The sequence below is a fragment of the Watersipora subatra genome, chromosome 4 (genome assembly GCF_963576615.1).
Source record: "Watersipora subatra chromosome 4, tzWatSuba1.1, whole genome shotgun sequence".
Taxonomy (NCBI): domain Eukaryota; kingdom Metazoa; phylum Bryozoa; class Gymnolaemata; order Cheilostomatida; family Watersiporidae; genus Watersipora; species Watersipora subatra.
This window is the reverse complement of record NC_088711.1, coordinates 23,581,874-23,607,787: the sequence shown is the minus strand read 5'-3', so window position 1 is coordinate 23,607,787 and position 25,914 is coordinate 23,581,874. Positions and strand designations below refer to the sequence as shown.

At 38.5% G+C, this 25,914-nt stretch overlaps 1 protein-coding gene across 1 annotated transcript in view; it reads right to left on the bottom strand.

Moving 5' to 3' along the window:
• Nucleotides 1-3,153: 3,153 nt before the first annotated feature.
• The window catches only part of LOC137393717 (organic cation transporter protein-like), a 94,740-nt gene continuing 71,979 nt past the window's right edge, over nt 3,154-25,914 (bottom strand). The window contains exons 7-10 of the mRNA XM_068080389.1: nt 6,301-6,521; nt 4,970-5,151; nt 4,577-4,737; nt 3,154-3,452 (exon numbers count right to left, since the gene is read on the bottom strand). Of these exons, the coding sequence (XP_067936490.1) occupies nt 3,401-3,452; nt 4,577-4,737; nt 4,970-5,151; nt 6,301-6,521 (616 nt within the window). The 3' untranslated portion in view covers nt 3,154-3,400. The remainder of the gene's footprint in view (nt 3,453-4,576; nt 4,738-4,969; nt 5,152-6,300; nt 6,522-25,914) is intronic.

The window sequence follows — 25,914 nt, the reverse complement described above, 5'->3', positions numbered from 1 at the left end:
TTATCCTTCAGCAGTTCATATCTTCACTTTCACTATAAACTTTAGCCTATCTGTTTGAAACCTTTTTCAACCTAAATCAATAAGGCCGAGCGATGCAGTTATAGAAAGCGGCCCCTCGCACACTTGACCATTTAATGGCTACCGAAAAGAAAAATAAAATTTTATTTTCTATACAGGACGTACATACCTTTGGAGTAACGTGGCTTTAGCTGGTACATGTAGCGAGTAAAGCAGAGATGAGGCAAAAGCGTATCAATGCTAATTATGGTGCTGTGCACTTGAAAATAAATTTAAAACGTAATGAATTGGAATTTTTTAGTAGGCTAAAAGAAGTTGTCCATTCCTGTCCAATTCTTCTACCTTTTCTACGAAAAAAATTGATGGTGCAATGCAGAAAATTTCTAGCTAGCGCTTGTAAAAGGATCCAGAGAATGTGGTACAGTAGTTTGTCTTGTATGAAATGTGCAAAAGAATCAATGTAACTATACATACAAAGTTTGTACGTATTTATACCCTAGGGGGGACAGGGCTTTAGCAAGTTTCAGAAAGTAATGTGGATGCTTCAACTATCCTGAGTAGCTAGTTATATGAGTTACATACATACATACGATGAATTGTATTCACGTAGAAGATAACAAGCCCATATGCAAAGACATGGTTAAACAAGAGAATAAAACATAAAACCAAAAGGAAACAAATAAAATGACTAAAATATGAAAAACATGCCACACAAGAGATAAATAATATATATTATACATGCATTGTTTTAATGTACCAGTCCACATCAGTAAATTAAACACTCAAAATATTTCTGCGAATGTGGGGTTTTCCGTATCTTCTACATCCTTGCCTTTACTAAATGGTTGCTCCTTTTGAATGCTGATCGCGTGCATGACCTAGCTCATTCAAATCTTCTGTCGGAAGCTCTTTCTTGTGCTTGCTTTAATGGAGTTCTTGTTTTAATAATAATTGCATAATAATTGCAAATGCTGATTGGTTGCGATCATATTCCTTGACAATGTCAATAATACGGGTCCCTTCTCATTTACGACATCCAACTTCGTTGACATAGAAATCAATTTTCCTTCGTTTTGTAACGTTTGGATCGGTCTCAGATTCCATAGATAACGAATTAAATGTAGATACTTGTAGTTATATACGTATGCTGACTTGAAAGTTTATAGCAAAAGCTATAATAACGCTACAAATGAATATTTGCTCTCGCTTGTGCATTTTACACGAAATTTTCCACGCGGATATGAGAGAAGTCGATCATCGTGTCTCTTCTAAACGTTCTAAGAATGTTTTCGGCAAACTATATTTCGGTGTCTTTTTTATTTCGACGTGTGTTATGAGCACACCGACGGCCAAATTTTAACTCGGGCGAAACTTTTCTCAAATTCGTATGGTGAAATAAAATTCGTATAGCGAGGTGAAGATATCACGATGTTTGACTTCGTAAGGTGAAAAAATCGTATATCAGGGTAATCGTATCTCGAGGGTGCACTGTATAAGTTTTACATATTTTCAATATGCAGTCTCAGATGCACAAACTATGGAAAAAATGAGCAGTTTTTAGTGCTAAGTCAATAGGAGTTAATAGATCAGCTGATTCGCTTTGCACATCACCATGACGTTGCGTCATGCTAATTATAGGCCTCACTTGTTTTGATTATTCGCATATCTAGGGTTTACTATATCTATGGCCTATACGCAATATTACGGCATAATGTAGTTTCCGTTCCATTGTTCAATCAATTGGTATATAAGGTCTATATATCATATTTACATTCTATAAAGACAACATTTATTGCAGTTATGATAATAAACACGAGATGCAAACAACTGGAGTACAAAACTAATATAATGTATCGTTTTTATCAACTAAAATTGTGAAAAGATTTGTCAAATAAAATTTTTTTCTTCGAAAAATTTAAAAATTATAACAATTTAGTAATTTTGACGTTGTGCAATTGAAACCCACTTTGTGCTACTAATAAACGGTCATAGTGTTGTTGTAGATCACTGTCACTGCTAAATTCTTCACCTGAACTAATTATTACGTTAGATTGTAAGATTTAGCCGATGTCTTTCGGCGAACGCATTCAATATGGCGACCTCCAGAGTTGAAGTTTGAAATCTATCACAGGATTTGCCTAGTAAAATGCTTTTATCCAACCACATTTCTGGTATCAAAACAATCCTCAGACTGTTATCTTTCGAAATAAAGCTATAAAAAAACGATAAACACAAAAGGAGTATCAATAAAGTTACTCAGAAAGTGTCCCGAAAGTGTTGGCTTCAGGCCCAAGTGTGAACAACTTCTCCCGAAATAGTTGGCATCAGGGGTGAGAGGGTTCACAAGGTAATAAGATGTAAGTGTACAGTTCCACTGTAGTTGTGATTGGCCTGAGCATCTCATTGCCTATTCAGGTAGAAGTACAAAAATAGAAGAGGAATTTATTTGATGAACTTTTGCGGGTTTCATTGATCTTGAATTTTTATAAAGAACTGTCTGAATGTGTGATCAGCAGTGCATCCTTTTCTGTCCTTCTCATGCACCAATGAGCTAGCTGTACAAATCATTAAAGGTTACCTGAGACTTATCTTCAGACAAAGCAAGTGATACTATTCTACTAGGACTGTCTGTTCCTCCTCCTGCTCCATATTGGCTGTTTATTCTTTGGTCTAGTTACAATTGGTTATGGTAATTTTATAAGTTTTGCCACAAGTATAACCTCATGATCTAACAGTTTATCAGTTTTCTATAGCCCTTACATAATTATAACAGCCAGTATCAGCTTCAGCAGCCAATGAATGCATCTTGGATGCCAATGGGTGTTATCTGAGGATGAAATTAGCGATTGGTTTTTGTTTAAAGTATCAACCGGCTTCTGAAATGCCAGCAGGTAGGATATTACTGAAAAGTTTCAACGTCTGTTAAAGGTCTTCTGCAAGCAGTTATCCTGTTCATAGAAAATGCCATCCACTGTATCTTGTTATGAGCCTTAATAATGCATATTTAGACAAGGCCAGTTGGTGATGAAGCTTATAGTTTATGGTAACATTAGATAACAATCTAGAGTTAAATTTCAGATATTTTTTGAGATAATGAATTTAGGAATATCACAAACTGCATAATTTGTTTTTAATTAGTCAACTGTTTTATTTACAATCTTTCATTTAAATTGAATGATTTTAACAGTAAATGAAGGAGGTAGTTTATCATGCAATGAGTGGCTAATAATGAATATAGTAATTGAAACAAACAGTTCAAACCAATCAAATATGCATTACAACAATTTAAATGTGGTAGGTGACTAGCCAGACAAATAATATACATGTAACTGTAAATAATCGGCAGTAGGATTGGTGTGAAAGGAACATGGACAATTATTCGTTATCCCAATTTTGTCAACTCCACTTCTGGTTCGGCTTGCATGACTTGATCCCTATAAAATTTTGATTAACTTTAGATTCATCAGAAACTATTCAAATGCCTAGGCGTTGCACAGGTAATGGAATAATTACGTGATGAGTTTGGGTAACTTACCTGGAAAGCTAGTCTGAAACAATAGTCGCGTTTTAGACCAGTTTAACAAGCGTCACGCCTAATGGTCAACATTGCTAGTTATTAACACCCCTACCTCAGAAAGCACCCTAAGCATGAATATCTTAACCAATGTAAGGACTACTTGCCCAATGAATCCATATTATTCCATACAGCTTAATAGCTAAGTTCGCTGCCTCCAAATCAAGTTCTTGGAGATCAAATCCGGTGCTGAGCGAATTTTTTATTGCTTGATTTTAATTGCTGTTACTGAACCTGTCACTGGTCTGACAAAAACACAAACACTCAGATTTGTATATACAGATAACCAAGACAAATATCTTGAAAGTGTGTTAAAAAAGTTCATGTCACCATAGAATAATGTAATTGCCTCTCAAAACATTTAGCGAGTTTTCAGAACATTAGCCACAATTACTATAAAGCATTTACTTAGACTTAGAGATACAAATGAATATTAATTACTTTTTTGTTCAAAAGATGAATATTCTGTTATTTTGAAAATATATGCTAACTCAAATTTTAAATTAAAAAAGATGATAAAAGGTTCTTAATACAATTTTGAGCCAATACTCTCTACCTCCGACAACAAAAAAGAAAATGTTACAAAAGTTTTTATTCAATTTCAATGTAAACAGAATCAACCAAAAAATGTATTTTCTAGTTTTGTGACACTTTTAATGTAATAATTTTTGTTATTTTTCAACTTTGTATTATAAACAAACAAATCAAAAGAGTAGCAGAAGAACCTTTGACCAGCTTCTCAAATCATAGTATACATCTTTAATCAGGAATATTCTTTGTAAACTGGTGAGTCCCTAGACATGTTATATTTTTAAAGGTTGTCAGTTCAAGAGTACTATGTACACTATACTGTTGCATTGACAACCTTTAAAGAATACATAGTACCAGGCTCTTACATCGAGGAAGAGTTAGCTTTCTCCGAGTCACAGCGACACAATATTTGGTGTTCACACAATTTAACCCGTTTTTGATATCATAGGTTACCATTTCATCACTCGTACAGCCTCCTCCATGGTCACGGGTAAAGGTTTGTTTCTAGTTTCTGGTGCATAAATTGCTGTCAGTCCTGCTATAAGCATCAGTGAGCCATAAATAATAGGAACTGCTATGGTTATATCGATTGTTGAGCTCATTACCAACTTTGACTGCAATAGAGACAACATCTGAACAGTTTCTCATCTCTATCTATCAATAGAGACTATAAGACATGCAGAGTCAAGACATGCCTGTTAGGTATATAGTGCAACCATTTGAAATAGGTCAACAAGTTATAAAATGTTATAAATAAGGGAACATTAAATCTTAACCAAAAAGTCAAATTAAAATGTAGTACACTGATATAAAAAGACTTCCTCAACATCTATTTATGTAACTAACCAAATCAGCCATCAAGATTCCTACGGCACTGCCTATATGACCAAATGTGAAGGAAATTTGTAGCATCGTTAGTCTGTAGTGAGTTGGAAACAATTCTATGCACCAAACGTACAGAATCTGCCAAGCCGCGGAAATACAGAGTCGTCCACTCATGGTCAGAGTTATGATGAGCCATACAACACCTACAAGAGACCTCTAATAAACGCTTGCAAAAAAAGATCAAACAGCATCCCTAATTTTTTAGTTGACATCAAACTAACAAGTTAAAATAATTGATATTATAATTAGTTTTTCTACTCCCATTTGAGCCCAATTTAATTCTTTTGCTACCGCAAGCCGATGTATCAGCTTTCGCCGTAATGTACATAAGTATAGACCGTAAGCCGATGTGTCGGCTTATCAATAAGGTTTTGCTTTTCGTTCCATTACGCATTAGCTAGACTACTCAATTTTTGTCTCCAGCAAAACAACCTTGTTGCCAATCATGTGTAACCAATAGAAATTTTTTTGGTTCAGCAATTTTATTTCTAGTTATTATTCAATACGGCAAAATCAGATCGTTATCGCCACGGCAATAAAAAACACACCGCGTTCGTTCATCACAAAGAAAGTGTGACAAAAACTGCGAGACTAATATTCACTAAATTATTTTATATTTATCTTGTGGAAACCTTTGTTTTAAATAAGATGCATTTTACAGTAAAATGATATCTGTTTTTATTCTCGAGATATTGCTTAAGTACTAGTGGTGTATCGGTTTTTCGAAAATCCATTTGAATTAATTTGGGCGGAATAATTGTTCAGTCAGAATTTAATGCGGTAGCGAAAAAGTCATTGCATTTGGTAATTTTAATATATCACTAGTACATCTAATTGTAACACGGTATATATTCAAATATACTAGCGCAATTCCCGATGTTGCATGTATGTTAAAAATCAGCTTATAAACAATGAGAGGTAATGTAGTTGCTTGTCACTTGCCATTAGCCTGGCACATTGCCAATGGCTAATTTGAGTAAGTTTACTAATTAGAACTAACTACTCAACTATCCGCTCTCTGTGACATTATTTCACAATGCAACGTCATGGAGAGAAGTAGCTATTTGCACCCTTATAACGATATATCGCCTAATGAATCTAATTAAGCTTGTGTAGCTTAATTGGTAAGAGATCGGGCTGGTGAACGGGAGGGTCCAAGATCGAATCTTCTATGATATGGATTTTACATTGTAAGATTTTAATAGCTATAGCTGGACATGCACAGACACACAAACTTTGAGAAAAAATGTAAGTTATTAGAGTTTTCAGTTTGACCTTATGAGATGCTTTACCTGGAGCATACAGTTGGGCAATAGCCGATGATACAAGACTGGATCCACCGATGAGAAGCAGTGGTACATAAACCTTCTTTCGGCCTCCTTTGAGAATGAGGAAGCACATCGTATATGACACAAACTCTACACCGCCTGCCACTAGGTTGTTAACATATATATCTCCAACCAAGTCTCCGATGCCAAACAGCAGTCCGTAGTAGCCCAGATTACAAACGAACCTTGCAAACAGATGCCATTAGTGTATAGTCAATGAGCCAACATGTTATGAAAGGGAGTTGGTTGAAGTTTGTCAGAGGTCTGCCAAGAATTGAAGTTGGTTCATCTGACTGAAGCCTTAGCAATTTTCACTGCTTCAGATATTCCTTCTTACATGAGTTATGTTTTAATAAACTGCTGACTGTTCAGCGCTGCCTCTAGTCAAGTGGTTAAAGATTTGAATTTAGCGTAGCAGTTCTTGTCACTATTTACAATTGGATGGGTGAATGTCTCAAGCCTGAATGCTGAACAGTTATAGCGGGCTTATAGTAGGGCTCCCTGAACTTTCATTACAAACAAGATTTACCCTAAGGCTAGGGTAGGTTGAGGTTAAAGCCAAGCAATGTATTTATCAATACATGAAAATTATCAGCATACCTTTGCAATGGTCCCCACACTGTTTTAGAATGTGTAAGCTTTATTCTTGGTATTGGTTACACAGCAGTTGCTTTTAGACATTCTCCTTTGCTAATTGCCTTTTTCATTCAATTGTGCTATTTGTCTTTGCTAGTTGCATCTGCTATTTGTCTTTGCTAGTTGCATCTGCTATTTGTCTTTGCTAGTTGCATCTGCTATTTGTCTTTGCTAGTTGCATCTGCTATTTGTCTTTGCTAGTTGCATCTGCTAGTTGTCTTTGCTAGTTGCATCTGCTATTTGTCTTTGCTAGTTGCATCTGCTATTTGTCTTTGCTAGTTGCATCTGCTAGTTGTCTTTGCTAGTTGCATCTGCTAGTTGTCTTTGCTAGTTGCATCTGCTATTTGTCTTTGCTAGTTGCATCTGCTAGTTGTCTTTGCTAGTTGCATCTGCTATTTGTCTTTGCTAGTTGCATCTGCTATTTGTCTTTGCTAGTTGCATCTGCTATTTGTCTTTGCTAGTTGCATCTGCTATTTGTCTTTGCTAGTTGCATCTGCTAGTTGTCTTTGCTAGTTGCATCTGCTATTTGTCTTTGCTAGTTGCATCTGCTAGTTGTCTTTGCTAGTTGCATCTGCTAGTTGTCTTTGCTAGTTGCATCTGCTATTTGTCTTTGCTAGTTGCATCTGCTATTTGTCTTTGCTAGTTGCATCTGCTAGTTGTCTTTGCTAGTTGCATCTGCTATTTGTCTTTGATAGTTGCATCTGCTAGTTGTCTTTGCTAGTTGCATCTGCTATTTGTCTTTGCTAGTTGCATCTGCTATTTGTCTTTGCTAGTTGCATCTGCTATTTGTCTTTGCTAGTTGCATCTGCTATTTGTCTTTGCTAGTTGCATCTGCTATTTGTCTTTGCTAGTTGCATCTGCTATTTGTCTTTGCTAGTTGCATCTGCTATTTGTCTTTGCTAGTTGCATCTGCTATTTGTCTTTGCTAGTTGCATCTGCTAGTTGTCTTTGCTAGTTGCATCTGCTAGTTGTCTTTGCTAGTTGCATCTGCTATTTGTCTTTGCTAGTTGTATCTGCTATTTGTCTTTGCTAGTTGCATCTGCTAGTTGTCTTTGCTAGTTGCATCTGCTAGTTGTCTTTGCTAGTTGCATCTGCTAGTTGTCTTTGCTAGTTGTATCTGCTAGTTGTCTTTGCTAGTTGCATCTGCTATTTGTCTTTGCTAGTTGCATCTGCTAGTTGTCTTTGCTAGTTGCATCTGCTATTTGTCTTTGCTAGTTGCATCTGCTATTTGTCTTTGCTAGTTGCATCTGCTATTTGTCTTTGCTAGTTGCATCTGCTATTTGTCTTTGCTAGTTGTATCTGCTATTTGTCTTTGCTAGTTGCATCTGCTATTTGTCTTTGCTAGTTGCATCTGCTAGTTGTCTTTGCTAGTTGCATCTGCTATTTGTCTTTGCTAGTTGTATCTGCTAGTTGTCTTTGCTAGTTGCATCTGCTAGTTGTCTTTGCTAGTTGCATCTGCTAGTTGTCTTTGATAGTTGCATCTGCTATTTGTCTTTGCTAGTTGCATCTGCTAGTTGTCTTTGATAGTTGCATCTGCTAGTTGTCTTTGATAGTTGCATCTGCTAGTTGTCTTTGCTAGTTGTATCTGCTAGTTGTCTTTGCTAGTTGCATCTGCTATTTGTCTTTGATAGTTGTATCTGCTAGTTGTCTTTGCTAGTTGCATCTGCTATTTGTCTTTGCTAGTTGCATCTGCTAGTTGTCTTTGCTAGTTGCATCTGCTATTTGTCTTTGCTAGTTGCATCTGCTATTTGTCTTTGCTAGTTGCATCTGCTAGTTGTCTTTGCTAGTTGTATCTGCTATTTGTCTTTGCTAGTTGCATCTGCTATTTGTCTTTGATAGTTGTATCTGCTAGTTGTCTTTGCTAGTTGCATCTGCTATTTGTCTTTGCTAGTTGCATCTGCTATTTGTCTTTGATAGTTGCATCTGCTAGTTGTCTTTGATAGTTGCATCTGCTATTTGTCTTTGCTAGTTGCATCTGCTAGTTGTCTTTGATAGTTGCATCTGCTAGTTGTCTTTGATAGTTGCATCTGCTAGTTGTCTTTGCTAGTTGTATCTGCTAGTTGTCTTTGCTAGTTGCATCTGCTATTTGTCTTTGATAGTTGTATCTGCTAGTTGTCTTTGCTAGTTGCATCTGCTATTTGTCTTTGCTAGTTGCATCTGCTAGTTGTCTTTGCTAGTTGCATCTGCTATTTGTCTTTGCTAGTTGCATCTGCTATTTGTCTTTGCTAGTTGCATCTGCTAGTTGTCTTTGCTAGTTGTATCTGCTATTTGTCTTTGCTAGTTGCATCTGCTATTTGTCTTTGATAGTTGCATCTGCTAGTTGTCTTTGCTAGTTGCATCTGCTATTTGTCTTTGCTAGTTGCATCTGCTAGTTGTCTTTGCTAGTTGCATCTGCTAGTTGTCTTTGCTAGTTGCATCTGCTATTTGTCTTTGCTAGTTGCATCTGCTATTTGTCTTTGCTAGTTGCATCTGCTATTTGTCTTTGCTAGTTGCATCTGCTAGTTGTCTTTGCTAGTTGCATCTGCTATTTGTCTTTGCTAGTTGCATCTGCTATTTGTCTTTGCTAGTTGCATCTGCTATTTGTCTTTGCTAGTTGCATCTGCTATTTGTCTTTGCTAGTTGCATCTGCTATTTGTCTTTGCTAGTTGCATCTGCTAGTTGTCTTTGCTAGTTGCATCTGCTATTTGTCTTTGCTAGTTGCATCTGCTAGTTGTCTTTGCTAGTTGCATCTGCTAGTTGTCTTTGATAGTTGCATCTGCTATTTGTCTTTGCTAGTTGCATCTGCTATTTGTCTTTGCTAGTTGCATCTGCTAGTTGTCTTTGCTAGTTGCATCTGCTATTTGTCTTTGCTAGTTGCATCTGCTATTTGTCTTTGATAGTTGCATCTGCTATTTGTCTTTGCTAGTTGCATCTGCTAGTTGTCTTTGATAGTTGCATCTGCTAGTTGTCTTTGATAGTTGCATCTGCTAGTTGTTTTTGCTAGTTGCATCTGCTATTTGTCTTTGCTAGTTGCATCTGCTATTTGTCTTTGCTAGTTGCATCTGCTAGTTGTCTTTGATAGTTGCATCTGCTAGTTGTCTTTGATAGTTGCATCTGCTATTTGTCTTTGCTAGTTGCATCTGCTATTTGTCTTTGCTAGTTGCATCTGCTAGTTGTCTTTGCTAGTTGCATCTGCTAGTTGTCTTTGCTAGTTGCATCTGCTAATTGTCTTTGCTAGTTGCATCGGCTATTTGTCTTTGCTAGTTGCATCTGCTATTTGTCTTTGCTAGTTGCATCTGCTAGTTGTCTTTGCTAGTTGCATCTGCTAGTTGTCTTTGCTAGTTGCATCTGCTATTTGTCTTTGCTAGTTGCATCTGCTAGTTGTTTTTGCTAGTTGCATCTGCTAGTTGTCTTTGCTAGTTGCATCTGCTATTTGTCTTTGCTAGTTGCATCTGCTATTTGTCTTTGCTAGTTGCATCTGCTAGTTGTCTTTGCTAGTTGCATCTGCTATTTGTCTTTGCTAGTTGCATCTGCTATTTGTCTTTGCTAGTTGCATCTGCTATTTGTCTTTGCTAGTTGCATCTGCTAGTTGTCTTTGCTAGTTGCATCTGCTAGTTGTCTTTGCTAGTTGCATCTGCTAGTTGTCTTTGCTAGTTGCATCTGCTAGTTGTCTTTGCTAGTTGCATCTGCTAGTTGTCTTTGCTAGTTGCATCTGCTATTTGTCTTTGCTAGTTGCATCTGCTAGTTGTCTTTGCTAGTTGCATCTGCTAGTTGTCTTTGCTAGTTGCATCTGCTAGTTGTCTTTGCTAGTTGCATCTGCTAGTTGTCTTTGCTAGTTGCATCTGCTAGTTGTCTTTGCTAGTTGCATCTGCTATTTGTCTTTGCTAGTTGCATCTGCTAGTTGTCTTTGCTAGTTGCATCTGCTATTTGTCTTTGCTAGTTGCATCTGCTATTTGTCTTTGCTAGTTGCATCTGCTATTTGTCTTTGCTAGTTGCATCTGCTAGTTGTCTTTGCTAGTTGCATCTGCTAGTTGTCTTTGCTAGTTGCATCTGCTATTTGTCTTTGCTAGTTGCATCTGCTATTTGTCTTTGCTAGTTGCATCTGCTAGTTGTCTTTGCTAGTTGCATCTGCTAGTTGTCTTTGATAGTTGCATCTGCTATTTGTCTTTGCTAGTTGCATCTGCTAGTTGTCTTTGCTAGTTGCATCTGCTAGTTGTCTTTGCTAGTTGCATCTGCTAGTTGTCTTTGCTAGTTGCATCTGCTAGTTGTCTTTGCTAGTTGCATCTGCTAGTTGTCTTTGCTAGTTGCATCTGCTATTTGTCTTTGCTAGTTGCATCTGCTAGTTGTCTTTGCTAGTTGCATCTGCTAATTGTCTTTGCTAGTTGCATCTGCTATTTGTCTTTGCTAGTTGCATCTGCTAGTTGTCTTTGCTAGTTGCATCTGCTATTTGTCTTTGCTAGTTGCATCTGCTATTTGTCTTTGCTAGTTGCATCTGCTAGTTGTCTTTGCTAGTTGCATCTGCTAGTTGTCTTTGCTAGTTGCATCTGCTAGTTGTCTTTGCTAGTTGCATCTGCTATTTGTCTTTGCTAGTTGCATCTGCTATTTGTCTTTGCTAGTTGCATCTGCTAGTTGTCTTTGCTAGTTGCATCTGCTAGTTGTCTTTGATAGTTGCATCTGCTAGTTGTCTTTGCTAGTTGCATCTGCTAGTTGTCTTTGCTAGTTGCATCTGCTAGTTGTCTTTGCTAGTTGCATCTGCTATTTGTCTTTGCTAGTTGCATCTGCTAGTTGTCTTTGCTAGTTGCATCTGCTATTTGTCTTTGCTAGTTGCATCTGCTAGTTGTCTTTGCTAGTTGTATCTGCTATTTGTCTTTGCTAGTTGCATCTGCTATTTGTCTTTGCTAGTTGCATCTGCTAGTTGTCTTTGCTAGTTGCATCTGCTATTTGTCTTTGCTAGTTGCATCTGCTAGTTGTCTTTGCTAGTTGCATCTGCTATTTGTCTTTGCTAGTTGCATCTGCTAGTTGTTTTTGCTAGTTGCATCTGCTATTTGTCTTTGCTAGTTGCATCTGCTATTTGTCTTTGCTAGTTGCATCTGCTATTTGTCTTTGCTAGTTGCATCTGCTAGTTGTCTTTGCTAGTTGCATCTGCTATTTGTCTTTGCTAGTTGCATCTGCTATTTGTCTTTGCTAGTTGCATCTGCTAGTTGTCTTTGCTAGTTGCATCTGCTAGTTGTCTTTGCTAGTTGCATCTGCTAGTTGTCTTTGCTAGTTGCATCTGCTATTTGTCTTTGCTAGTTGCATCTGCTAGTTGTCTTTGCTAGTTGCATCTGCTAATTGTCTTTGCTAGTTGCATCTGCTATTTGTCTTTGCTAGTTGCATCTGCTAGTTGTCTTTGCTAGTTGCATCTGCTATTTGTCTTTGATAGTTGCATCTGCTAGTTGTCTTTGCTAGTTGCATCTGCTAGTTGTCTTTGCTAGTTGCATCTGCTATTTGTCTTTGCTAGTTGCATCTGCTATTTGTCTTTGCTAGTTGCATCTGCTATTTGTCTTTGCTAGTTGCATCTGCTATTTGTCTTTGCTAGTTGCATCTGCTATTTGTCTTTGCTAGTTGCATCTGCTAGTTGTCTTTGCTAGTTGCATCTGCTATTTGTCTTTGCTAGTTGCATCTGCTATTTGTCTTTGCTAGTTGCATCTGCTAGTTGTCTTTGATAGTTGCATCTGCTAATTGTCTTTGATAGTTGCATCTGCTAGTTGTCTTTGCTAGTTGCATCTGCTATTTGTCTTTGCTAGTTGCATCTGCTAGTTGTCTTTGCTAGTTGCATCTGCTAGTTGTCTTTGATAGTTGCATCTGCTATTTGTCTTTGCTAGTTGCATCTGCTAGTTGTCTTTGCTAGTTGCATCTGCTAGTTGTCTTTGATAGTTGCATCTGCTAGTTGTCTTTGCTAGTTGCATCTGCTAGTTGTCTTTGCTAGTTGCATCTGCTATTTGTCTTTGCTAGTTGCATCTGCTAGTTGTCTTTGCTAGTTGCATCTGCTAGTTGTCTTTGCTAGTTGCATCTGCTAGTTGTCTTTGCTAGTTGCATCTGCTAGTTGTCTTTGCTAGTTGCATCTGCTAGTTGTCTTTGCTAGTTGCATCTGCTATTTGTCTTTGCTAGTTGCATCTGCTAGTTGTCTTTGCTAGTTGCATCTGCTATTTGTCTTTGCTAGTTGCATCTGCTAGTTGTCTTTGCTAGTTGCATCTGCTAGTTGTCTTTGCTAGTTGCATCTGCTAGTTGTCTTTGCTAGTTGCATCTGCTATTTGTCTTTGATAGTTGCATCTGCTAGTTGTCTTTGCTAGTTGCATCTGCTAGTTGTCTTTGCTAGTTGCATCTGCTAGTTGTCTTTGCTAGTTGCATCTGCTATTTGTCTTTGCTAGTTGCATCTGCTAGTTGTCTTTGCTAGTTGCATCTGCTATTTGTCTTTGCTAGTTGCATCTGCTATTTGTCTTTGCTAGTTGCATCTGCTATTTGTCTTTGCTAGTTGCATCTGCTAGTTGTCTTTGCTAGTTGCATCTGCTAGTTGTCTTTGCTAGTTGCATCTGCTATTTGTCTTTGCTAGTTGCATTTGCTAGTTGTCTTTGCTAGTTGCATCTGCTATTTGTCTTTGCTAGTTGCATCTGCTAGTTGTTTTTGCTAGTTGCATCTGCTATTTGTCTTTGCTAGTTGCATCTGCTATTTGTCTTTGCTAGTTGCATCTGCTAGTTGTCTTTGATAGTTGCATCTGCTAGTTGTCTTTGCTAGTTGCATCTGCTATTTGTCTTTGCTAGTTGCATCTGCTAGTTGTCTTTGCTAGTTGCATCTGCTATTTGTCTTTGCTAGTTGCATCTGCTAGTTGTTTTTGATAGTTGCATCTGCTATTTGTCTTTGCTAGTTGCATCTGCTATTTGTCTTTGCTAGTTGCATCTGCTAATCGTCTTTGATAGTTGCATCTGCTATTTGTCTTTGCTAGTTGCATCTGCTAGTTGTTTTTGCTAGTTGCATCTGCTATTTGTCTTTGCTAGTTGCATCTGCTATTTGTCTTTGCTAGTTGCATCTGCTAGTTGTCTTTGATAGTTGCATCTGCTAATTGTCTTTGATAGTTGCATCTGCTATTTGTCTTTGCTAGTTGCATCTGCTATTTGTCTTTGCTAGTTGCATCTGCTATTTGTCTTTGCTAGTTGCATCTGCTAGTTGTCTTTGCTAGTTGCATCTGCTATTTGTCTTTGCTAGTTGCATCTGCTAGTTGTTTTTGCTAGTTGCATCTGCTATTTGTCTTTGCTAGTTGCATCTGCTATTTGTCTTTGCTAGTTGCATCTGCTAGTTGTCTTTGATAGTTGCATCTGCTAATTGTCTTTGATAGTTGCATCTGCTATTTGTCTTTGCTAGTTGCATCTGCTATTTGTCTTTGCTAGTTGCATCTGCTATTTGTCTTTGCTAGTTGCATCTGCTAGTTGTCTTTGCTAGTTGCATCTGCTATTTGTCTTTGCTAGTTGCATCTGCTAGTTGTTTTTGCTAGTTGCATCTGCTATTTGTCTTTGCTAGTTGCATCTGCTATTTGTCTTTGCTAGTTGCATCTGCTATTTGTCTTTGCTAGTTGCATCTGCTATTTGTCTTTGCTAGTTGCATCTGCTAGTTGTCTTTGCTAGTTGCATCTGCTATTTGTCTTTGCTAGTTGCATCTGCTATTTGTCTTTGCTAGTTGCATCTGCTAGTTGTCTTTGCTAGTTGCATCTGCTATTTGTCTTTGCTAGTTGCATCTGCTATTTGTCTATGCTAGTTGCATCTGCTAGTTGTTTTTGCTAGTTGCATCTGCTATTTGTCTTTGCTAGTTGCATCTGCTATTTGTCTTTGCTAGTTGCATCTGCTATTTGTCTTTGCTAGTTGCATCTGCTATTTGTCTTTGCTAGTTGCATCTGCTATTTGTCTTTGCTAGTTGCATCTGCTAGTTGTCTTTGCTAGTTGCATCTGCTAGTTGTCTTTGCTAGTTGCATCTGCTAGTTGTCTTTGCTAGTTGCATCTGCTAGTTGTCTTTGCTAGTTGCATCTGCTATTTGTCTTTGCTAGTTGAATCTGCTAGTTGTTTTTGCTAGTTGCATCTGCTATTTGTCTTTGCTAGTTGCATCTGCTATTTGTCTTTGCTAGTTGCATCTGCTATTTGTCTTTGCTAGTTGCATCTGCTAGTTGTCTTTGCTAGTTGCATCTGCTATTTGTCTTTGCTAGTTGCATCTGCTAGTTGTCTTTGCTAGTTGCATCTGCTATTTGTCTTTGCTAGTTGCATCTGCTAGTTGTCTTTGCTAGTTGCATCTGCTAGTTGTCTTTGCTAGTTGCATCTGCTAGTTGTCTTTGCTAGTTGCATCTGCTAGTTGTCTTTGCTAGTTGCATCTGCTATTTGTCTTTGCTAGTTGCATCTGCTATTTGTCTTTGCTAGTTGCATCTGCTATTTGTCTTTGCTAGTTGCATCTGCTAGTTGTCTTTGCTAGTTGCATCTGCTATTTGTCTTTGCTAGTTGCATCTGCTATTTGTCTTTGCTAGTTGCATCTGCTATTTGTCTTTGCTAGTTGCATCTGCTAGTTGTCTTTGCTAGTTGCATCTGCTAGTTGTCTTTGCTAGTTGCATCTGCTATTTGTCTTTGCTAGTTGCATCTGCTATTTGTCTTTGCTAGTTGCATCTGCTAGTTGTCTTTGCTAGTTGCATCTGCTAGTTGTCTGTGATAGTTGCATCTGCTATTTGTCTTTGCTAGTTGCATCTGCTAGTTGTCTTTGCTAGTTGCATCTGCTAGTTGTCTTTGCTAGTTGCATCTGCTAGTTGTCTTTGCTAGTTGCATCTGCTATTTGTCTTTGCTAGTTGCATCTGCTATTTGTCTTTGCTAGTTGCATCTGCTAGTTGTCTTTGCTAGTTGCATCTGCTAGTTGTCTTTGATAGTTGCATCTGCTAGTTGTCTTTGCTAGTTGCATCTGCTAGTTGTCTTTGCTAGTTGCATCTGCTAGTTGTCTTTGCTAGTTGCATCTGCTATTTGTCTTTGCTAGTTGCATCTGCTAGTTGTCTTTGCTAGTTGCATCTGCTATTTGTCTTTGCTAGTTGCATCTGCTAGTTGTCTTTGCTAGTTGTATCTGCTATTTGTCTTTGCTAGTTGCATCTGCTATTTGTCTTTGCTAGTTGCATCTGCTAGTTGTCTTTGCTAGTTGCATCTGCTATTTGTCTTTGCTAGTTGCATCTGCTAGTTGTCTTTGCTAGTTGCATCTGCTATTTGTCTTTGCTAGTTGCATCTGCTAGTTGTTTTTGCTAGTTGCATCTGCTATTTGTCTTTGCTAGTTGCATCTGCTATTTGTCTTTGCTAGTTGCATCTGCTATTTGTCTTTGCTAGTTGCATCTGCTAGTTGTCTTTGCTAGTTGCATCTGCTATTTGTCTTTGCTAGTTGCATCTGCTATTTGTCTTTGCTAGTTGCATCTGCTAGTTGTCTTTGCTAGTTGCATCTGCTAGTTGTCTTTGCTAGTTGCATCTGCTAGTTGTCTTTGCTAGTTGCATCTGCTATTTGTCTTTGCTAGTTGCATCTGCTAGTTGTCTTTGCTAGTTGCATCTGCTAATTGTCTTTGCTAGTTGCATCTGCTATTTGTCTTTGCTAGTTGCATCTGCTAGTTGTCTTTGCTAGTTGCATCTGCTATTTGTCTTTGATAGTTGCATCTGCTAGTTGTCTTTGCTAGTTGCATCTGCTAGTTGTCTTTGCTAGTTGCATCTGCTATTTGTCTTTGCTAGTTGCATCTGCTAGTTGTCTTTGCTAGTTGCATCTGCTATTTGTCTTTGCTAGTTGCATCTGCTATTTGTCTTTGCTAGTTGCATCTGCTATTTGTCTTTGCTAGTTGCATCTGCTATTTGTCTTTGCTAGTTGCATCTGCTAGTTGTCTTTGATAGTTGCATCTGCTATTTGTCTTTGCTAGTTGCATCTGCTAGTTGTCTTTGCTAGTTGCATCTGCTAGTTGTCTTTGATAGTTGCATCTGCTAATTGTCTTTGATAGTTGCATCTGCTAATTGTCTTTGCTAGTTGCATCTGCTATTTGTCTTTGCTAGTTGCATCTGCTAGTTGTCTTTGCTAGTTGCATCTGCTAGTTGTCTTTGATAGTTGCATCTGCTATTTGTCTTTGCTAGTTGCATCTGCTATTTGTCTTTGCTAGTTGCATCTGCTAGTTGTTTTTGCTAGTTGCATCTGCTAGTTGTCTTTGCTAGTTGCATCTGCTATTTGTCTTTGCTAGTTGCATCTGCTATTTGTCTTTGCTAGTTGCATCTGCTAGTTGTCTTTGCTAGTTACATCTGCTATTTGTCTTTGCTAGTTGCATCTGCTATTTGTCTTTGCTAGTTGCATCTGCTAGTTGTTTTTGCTAGTTGCATCTGCTATTTGTCTTTGCTAGTTGCATCTGCTATTTGTCTTTGCTAGTTGCATCTGCTAGTTGTCTTTGCTAGTTGCATCTGCTATTTGTCTTTGCTAGTTGCATTTGCTATTTGTCTTTGCTAGTTGCATCTGCTAGTTGTCTTTGCTAGTTGCATCTGCTAGTTGTCTTTGCTAGTTGCATCTGCTAGTTGTCTTTGCTAGTTGCATCTGCTAGTTGTTTTTGCTAGTTGCATCTGCTATTTGTCTTTGCTAGTTGCATCTGCTATTTGTCTTTGCTAGTTGCATCTGCTATTTGTCTTTGCTAGTTGCATCTGCTATTTGTCTTTGCTAGTTGCATCTGCTAGTTGTCTTTGCTAGTTGCATCTGCTAGTTGTCTTTGCTAGTTGCATCTGCTAGTTGTCTTTGCTAGTTGCATCTGCTAGTTGTTTTTGCTAGTTGCATCTGCTATTTGTCTTTGCTAGTTGCATCTGCTATTTGTCTTTGCTAGTTGCATCTGCTATTTGTCTTTGCTAGTTGCATCTGCTATTTGTCTTTGCTAGTTGCATCTGCTAGTTGTCTTTGCTAGTTGCATCTGCTAGTTGTCTTTGCTAGTTGCATCTGCTAGTTGTCTTTGCTAGTTGCATCTGCTATTTGTCTTTGCTAGTTGCATCTGCTAGTTGTCTTTGCTAGTTGCATCTGCTATTTGTCTTTGCTAGTTGCATCTGCTATTTGTCTTTGCTAGTTGCATCTGCTAGTTGTTTTTGCTAGTTGCATCTGCTATTTGTCTTTGCTAGTTGCATCTGCTATTTGTCTTTGCTAGTTGCATCTGCTAGTTGTCTTTGATAGTTGCATCTGCTAATTGTCTTTGATAGTTGCATCTGCTATTTGTCTTTGCTAGTTGCATCTGCTATTTGTCTTTGCTAGTTGCATCTGCTATTTGTCTTTGCTAGTTGCATCTGCTAGTTGTCTTTGCTAGTTGCATCTGCTATTTGTCTTTGCTAGTTGCATCTGCTAGTTGTTTTTGCTAGTTGCATCTGCTATTTGTCTTTGCTAGTTGCATCTGCTATTTGTCTTTGCTAGTTGCATCTGCTATTTGTCTTTGCTAGTTGCATCTGCTATTTGTCTTTGCTAGTTGCATCTGCTAGTTGTCTTTGCTAGTTGCATCTGCTATTTGTCTTTGCTAGTTGCATCTGCTATTTGTCTTTGCTAGTTGCATCTGCTAGTTGTCTTTGCTAGTTGCATCTGCTATTTGTCTTTGCTAGTTGCATCTGCTATTTGTCTTTGCTAGTTGCATCTGCTATTTGTCTATGCTAGTTGCATCTGCTAGTTGTTTTTGCTAGTTGCATCTGCTATTTGTCTTTGCTAGTTGCATCTGCTATTTGTCTTTGCTAGTTGCATCTGCTATTTGTCTTTGCTAGTTGCATCTGCTATTTGTCTTTGCTAGTTGCATCTGCTATTTGTCTTTGCTAGTTGCATCTGCTAGTTGTCTTTGCTAGTTGCATCTGCTAGTTGTCTTTGCTAGTTGCATCTGCTAGTTGTCTTTGCTAGTTGCATCTGCTAGTTGTCTTTGCTAGTTGCATCTGCTATTTGTCTTTGCTAGTTGCATCTGCTAGTTGTTTTTGCTAGTTGCATCTGCTATTTGTCTTTGCTAGTTGCATCTGCTATTTGTCTTTGCTAGTTGCATCTGCTATTTGTCTTTGCTAGTTGCATCTGCTAGTTGTCTTTGCTAGTTGCATCTGCTATTTGTCTTTGCTAGTTGCATCTGCTAGTTGTCTTTGCTAGTTGCATCTGCTATTTGTCTTTGCTAGTTGCATCTGCTAGTTGTCTTTGCTAGTTGCATCTGCTAGTTGTCTTTGCTAGTTGCATCTGCTAGTTGTCTTTGCTAGTTGCATCTGCTAGTTGTCTTTGCTAGTTGCATCTGCTAGTTGTCTTTGCTAGTTGCATCTGCTATTTGTCTTTGCTAGTTGCATCTGCTATTTGTCTTTGCTAGTTGCATCTGCTAGTTGTCTTTGCTAGTTGCATCTGCTATTTGTCTTTGCTAGTTGCATCTGCTATTTGTCTTTGCTAGTTGCATCTGCTATTTGTCTTTGCTAGTTGCATCTGCTAGTTGTCTTTGCTAGTTGCATCTGCTAGTTGTCTTTGCTAGTTGCATCTGCTATTTGTCTTTGCTAGTTGCATCTGCTATTTGTCTTTGCTAGTTGCATCTGCTAGTTGTCTTTGCTAGTTGCATCTGCTAGTTGTCTGTGATAGTTGCATCTGCTATTTGTCTTTGCTAGTTGCATCTGCTAGTTGTCTTTGCTAGTTGCATCTGCTAGTTGTCTTTGCTAGTTGCATCTGCTAGTTGTCTTTGCTAGTTGCATCTGCTATTTGTCTTTGCTAGTTGCATCTGCTATTTGTCTTTGCTAGTTGCATCTGCTAGTTGTCTTTGCTAGTTGCATCTGCTAGTTGTCTTTGATAGTTGCATCTGCTAGTTGTCTTTGCTAGTTGCATCTGCTAGTTGTCTTTGCTAGTTGCATCTGCTAGTTGTCTTTGCTAGTTGCATCTGCTATTTGTCTTTGCTAGTTGCATCTGCTAGTTGTCTTTGCTAGTTGCATCTGCTATTTGTCTTTGCTAGTTGCATCTGCTAGTTGTCTTTGCTAGTTGTATCTGCTATTTGTCTTTGCTAGTTGCATCTGCTATTTGTCTTTGCTAGTTGCATCTGCTAGTTGTCTTTGCTAGTTGCATCTGCTATTTGTCTTTGCTAGTTGCATCTGCTAGTTGTCTTTGCTAGTTGCATCTGCTATTTGTCTTTGCTAGTTGCATCTGCTAGTTGTTTTTGCTAGTTGCATCTGCTATTTGTCTTTGCTAGTTGCATCTGCTATTTGTCTTTGCTAGTTGCATCTGCTATTTGTCTTTGCTAGTTGCATCTGCTAGTTGTCTTTGCTAGTTGCATCTGCTATTTGTCTTTGCTAGTTGCATCTGCTATTTGTCTTTGCTAGTTGCATCTGCTAGTTGTCTTTGCTAGTTGCATCTGCTAGTTGTCTTTGCTAGTTGCATCTGCTAGTTGTCTTTGCTAGTTGCATCTGCTATTTGTCTTTGCTAGTTGCATCTGCTAGTTGTCTTTGCTAGTTGCATCTGCTAATTGTCTTTGCTAGTTGCATCTGCTATTTGTCTTTGCTAGTTGCATCTGCTAGTTGTCTTTGCTAGTTGCATCTGCTATTTGTCTTTGATAGTTGCATCTGCTAGTTGTCTTTGCTAGTTGCATCTGCTAGTTGTCTTTGCTAGTTGCATCTGCTATTTGTCTTTGCTAGTTGCATCTGCTAGTTGTCTTTGCTAGTTGCATCTGCTATTTGTCTTTGCTAGTTGCATCTGCTATTTGTCTTTGCTAGTTGCATCTGCTATTTGTCTTTGCTAGTTGCATCTGCTATTTGTCTTTGCTAGTTGCATCTGCTAGTTGTCTTTGATAGTTGCATCTGCTATTTGTCTTTGCTAGTTGCATCTGCTAGTTGTCTTTGCTAGTTGCATCTGCTAGTTGTCTTTGATAGTTGCATCTGCTAATTGTCTTTGATAGTTGCATCTGCTAGTTGTCTTTGCTAGTTGCATCTGCTATTTGTCTTTGCTAGTTGCATCTGCTAGTTGTCTTTGCTAGTTGCATCTGCTAGTTGTCTTTGATAGTTGCATCTGCTATTTGTCTTTGCTAGTTGCATCTGCTAGTTGTCTTTGCTAGTTGCATCTGCTAGTTGTCTTTGATAGTTGCATCTGCTAGTTGTCTTTGCTAGTTGCATCTGCTAGTTGTCTTTGCTAGTTGCATCTGCTATTTGTCTTTGCTAGTTGCATCTGCTAGTTGTCTTTGCTAGTTGCATCTGCTATTTGTCTTTGCTAGTTGCATCTGCTAGTTGTCTTTGCTAGTTGCATCTGCTAGTTGTCTTTGCTAGTTGCATCTGCTATTTGTCTTTGCTAGTTGCATCTGCTAGTTGTCTTTCCTAGTTGCATCTGCTAGTTGTCTTTGCTAGTTGCATCTGCTATTTGTCTTTGCTAGTTGCATCTGCTAGTTGTCTTTGCTAGTTGCATCTGCTATTTGTCTTTGCTAGTTGCATCTGCTATTTGTCTTTGCTAGTTGCATCTGCTAGTTGTTTTTGATAGTTGCATCTGCTATTTGTCTTTGCTAGTTGCATCTGCTATTTGTCTTTGCTAGTTGCATCTGCTAATTGTCTTTGATAGTTGCATCTGCTATTTGTCTTTGCTAGTTGCATCTGCTAGTTGTTTTTGCTAGTTGCATCTGCTATTTGTCTTTGCTAGTTGCATCTGCTATTTGTCTTTGCTAGTTGCATCTGCTAGTTGTCTTTGATAGTTGCATCTGCTAATTGTCTTTGATAGTTGCATCTGCTATTTGTCTTTGCTAGTTGCATCTGCTATTTGTCTTTGCTAGTTGCATCTGCTATTTGTCTTTGCTAGTTGCATCTGCTAGTTGTCTTTGCTAGTTGCATCTGCTATTTGTCTTTGCTAGTTGCATCTGCTAGTTGTTTTTGCTAGTTGCATCTGCTATTTGTCTTTGCTAGTTGCATCTGCTATTTGTCTTTGCTAGTTGCATCTGCTAGTTGTCTTTGATAGTTGCATCTGCTAATTGTCTTTGATAGTTGCATCTGCTATTTGTCTTTGCTAGTTGCATCTGCTATTTGTCTTTGCTAGTTGCATCTGCTATTTGTCTTTGCTAGTTGCATCTGCTAGTTGTCTTTGCTAGTTGCATCTGCTATTTGTCTTTGCTAGTTGCATCTGCTAGTTGTTTTTGCTAGTTGCATCTGCTATTTGTCTTTGCTAGTTGCATCTGCTATTTGTCTTTGCTAGTTGCATCTGCTATTTGTCTTTGCTAGTTGCATCTGCTATTTGTCTTTGCTAGTTGCATCTGCTAGTTGTCTTTGCTAGTTGCATCTGCTATTTGTCTTTGCTAGTTGCATCTGCTATTTGTCTTTGCTAGTTGCATCTGCTAGTTGTCTTTGCTAGTTGCATCTGCTATTTGTCTTTGCTAGTTGCATCTGCTATTTGTCTTTGCTAGTTGCATCTGCTATTTGTCTATGCTAGTTGCATCTGCTAGTTGTTTTTGCTAGTTGCATCTGCTATTTGTCTTTGCTAGTTGCATCTGCTATTTGTCTTTGCTAGTTGCATCTGCTATTTGTCTTTGCTAGTTGCATCTGCTATTTGTCTTTGCTAGTTGCATCTGCTATTTGTCTTTGCTAGTTGCATCTGCTAGTTGTCTTTGCTAGTTGCATCTGCTAGTTGTCTTTGCTAGTTGCATCTGCTAGTTGTCTTTGCTAGTTGCATCTGCTAGTTGTCTTTGCTAGTTGCATCTGCTATTTGTCTTTGCTAGTTGCATCTGCTAGTTGTTTTTGCTAGTTGCATCTGCTATTTGTCTTTGCTAGTTGCATCTGCTATTTGTCTTTGCTAGTTGCATCTGCTATTTGTCTTTGCTAGTTGCATCTGCTAGTTGTCTTTGCTAGTTGCATCTGCTATTTGTCTTTGCTAGTTGCATCTGCTAGTTGTCTTTGCTAGTTGCATCTGCTATTTGTCTTTGCTAGTTGCATCTGCTAGTTGTCTTTGCTAGTTGCATCTGCTAGTTGTCTTTGCTAGTTGCATCTGCTAGTTGTCTTTGCTAGTTGCATCTGCTAGTTGTCTTTGCTAGTTGCATCTGCTAGTTGTCTTTGCTAGTTGCATCTGCTATTTGTCTTTGCTAGTTGCATCTGCTATTTGTCTTTGCTAGTTGCATCTGCTAGTTGTCTTTGCTAGTTGCATCTGCTATTTGTCTTTGCTAGTTGCATCTGCTATTTGTCTTTGCTAGTTGCATCTGCTATTTGTCTTTGCTAGTTGCATCTGCTAGTTGTCTTTGCTAGTTGCATCTGCTAGTTGTCTTTGCTAGTTGCATCTGCTATTTGTCTTTGCTAGTTGCATCTGCTATTTGTCTTTGCTAGTTGCATCTGCTAGTTGTCTTTGCTAGTTGCATCTGCTAGTTGTCTGTGATAGTTGCATCTGCTATTTGTCTTTGCTAGTTGCATCTGCTAGTTGTCTTTGCTAGTTGCATCTGCTAGTTGTCTTTGCTAGTTGCATCTGCTAGTTGTCTTTGCTAGTTGCATCTGCTATTTGTCTTTGCTAGTTGCATCTGCTATTTGTCTTTGCTAGTTGCATCTGCTAGTTGTCTTTGCTAGTTGCATCTGCTAGTTGTCTTTGATAGTTGCATCTGCTAGTTGTCTTTGCTAGTTGCATCTGCTAGTTGTCTTTGCTAGTTGCATCTGCTAGTTGTCTTTGCTAGTTGCATCTGCTATTTGTCTTTGCTAGTTGCATCTGCTAGTTGTCTTTGCTAGTTGCATCTGCTATTTGTCTTTGCTAGTTGCATCTGCTAGTTGTCTTTGCTAGTTGTATCTGCTATTTGTCTTTGCTAGTTGCATCTGCTATTTGTCTTTGCTAGTTGCATCTGCTAGTTGTCTTTGCTAGTTGCATCTGCTATTTGTCTTTGCTAGTTGCATCTGCTAGTTGTCTTTGCTAGTTGCATCTGCTATTTGTCTTTGCTAGTTGCATCTGCTAGTTGTTTTTGCTAGTTGCATCTGCTATTTGTCTTTGCTAGTTGCATCTGCTATTTGTCTTTGCTAGTTGCATCTGCTATTTGTCTTTGCTAGTTGCATCTGCTAGTTGTCTTTGCTAGTTGCATCTGCTATTTGTCTTTGCTAGTTGCATCTGCTATTTGTCTTTGCTAGTTGCATCTGCTAGTTGTCTTTGCTAGTTGCATCTGCTAGTTGTCTTTGCTAGTTGCATCTGCTAGTTGTCTTTGCTAGTTGCATCTGCTATTTGTCTTTGCTAGTTGCATCTGCTAGTTGTCTTTGCTAGTTGCATCTGCTAATTGTCTTTGCTAGTTGCATCTGCTATTTGTCTTTGCTAGTTGCATCTGCTAGTTGTCTTTGCTAGTTGCATCTGCTATTTGTCTTTGATAGTTGCATCTGCTAGTTGTCTTTGCTAGTTGCATCTGCTAGTTGTCTTTGCTAGTTGCATCTGCTATTTGTCTTTGCTAGTTGCATCTGCTAGTTGTCTTTGCTAGTTGCATCTGCTACTTGTCTTTGCTAGTTGCATCTGCTATTTGTCTTTGCTAGTTGCATCTGCTATTTGTCTTTGCTAGTTGCATCTGCTATTTGTCTTTGCTAGTTGCATCTGCTAGTTGTCTTTGATAGTTGCATCTGCTATTTGTCTTTGCTAGTTGCATCTGCTAGTTGTCTTTGCTAGTTGCATCTGCTAGTTGTCTTTGATAGTTGCATCTGCTAATTGTCTTTGATAGTTGCATCTGCTAGTTGTCTTTGCTAGTTGCATCTGCTATTTGTCTTTGCTAGTTGCATCTGCTAGTTGTCTTTGCTAGTTGCATCTGCTAGTTGTCTTTGATAGTTGCATCTGCTATTTGTCTTTGCTAGTTGCATCTGCTAGTTGTCTTTGCTAGTTGCATCTGCTAGTTGTCTTTGATAGTTGCATCTGCTAGTTGTCTTTGCTAGTTGCATCTGCTAGTTGTCTTTGCTAGTTGCATCTGCTATTTGTCTTTGCTAGTTGCATCTGCTAGTTGTCTTTGCTAGTTGCATCTGCTAGTTGTCTTTGCTAGTTGCATCTGCTAGTTGTCTTTGCTAGTTGCATCTGCTAGTTGTCTTTGATAGTTGCATCTGCTAGTTGTCTTTGCTAGTTGCATCTGCTATTTGTCTTTGCTAGTTGCATCTGCTAGTTGTCTTTGCTAGTTGCATCTGCTATTTGTCTTTGCTAGTTGCATCTGCTAGTTGTCTTTGCTAGTTGCATCTGCTAGTTGTCTTTGCTAGTTGCATCTGCTAGTTGTCTTTGCTAGTTGCATCTGCTATTTGTCTTTGATAGTTGCATCTGCTAGTTGTCTTTGCTAGTTGCATCTGCTAGTTGTCTTTGCTAGTTGCATCTGCTAGTTGTCTTTGCTAGTTGCATCTGCTATTTGTCTTTGCTAGTTGCATCTGCTAGTTGTCTGTGCTAGTTGCATCTGCTATTTGTCTTTGCTAGTTGCATCTGCTAGTTGTCTTTGCTAGTTGCATCTGCTATTTGTCTTTGCTAGTTGCATCTGCTAGTTGTTTTTGCTAGTTGCATCTGCAATTTGTCTTTGCTAGTTGCATCTGCTATTTGTCTTTGCTAGTTGCATCTGCTAGTTGTCTTTGCTAGTTGCATCTGCTATTTGTTTTTGCTAGTTGCATCTGCTAGTTGTCTTTGCTAGTTGCATCTGCTATTTGTCTTTGCTAGTTGCATCTGCTAGTTGTCTTTGCTAGTTGCATCTGCTATTTGTCTTTGCTAGTTCCATCTGCTAGTTGTCTTTGCCAGTTGCATCTGCTAGTTGTCTTTGCTAGTTGCATCTGCTAGTTGTCTTTGCTAGTTGCATCTGCTATTTGTCTTTGCTAGTTGCATCTGCTATTTGTCTTTGCTAGTTGCATCTGCTAGTTGTCTTTGCTAGTTGCATCTGCTAGTTGTCTTTGCTAGTTGCATCTGCTAGTTGTCTTTGCTAGTTGCATCTGCTATTTGTCTTTGCTAGTTGCATCTGCTAGTTGTCTTTGATAGTTGCATCTGCTAGTTGTCTTT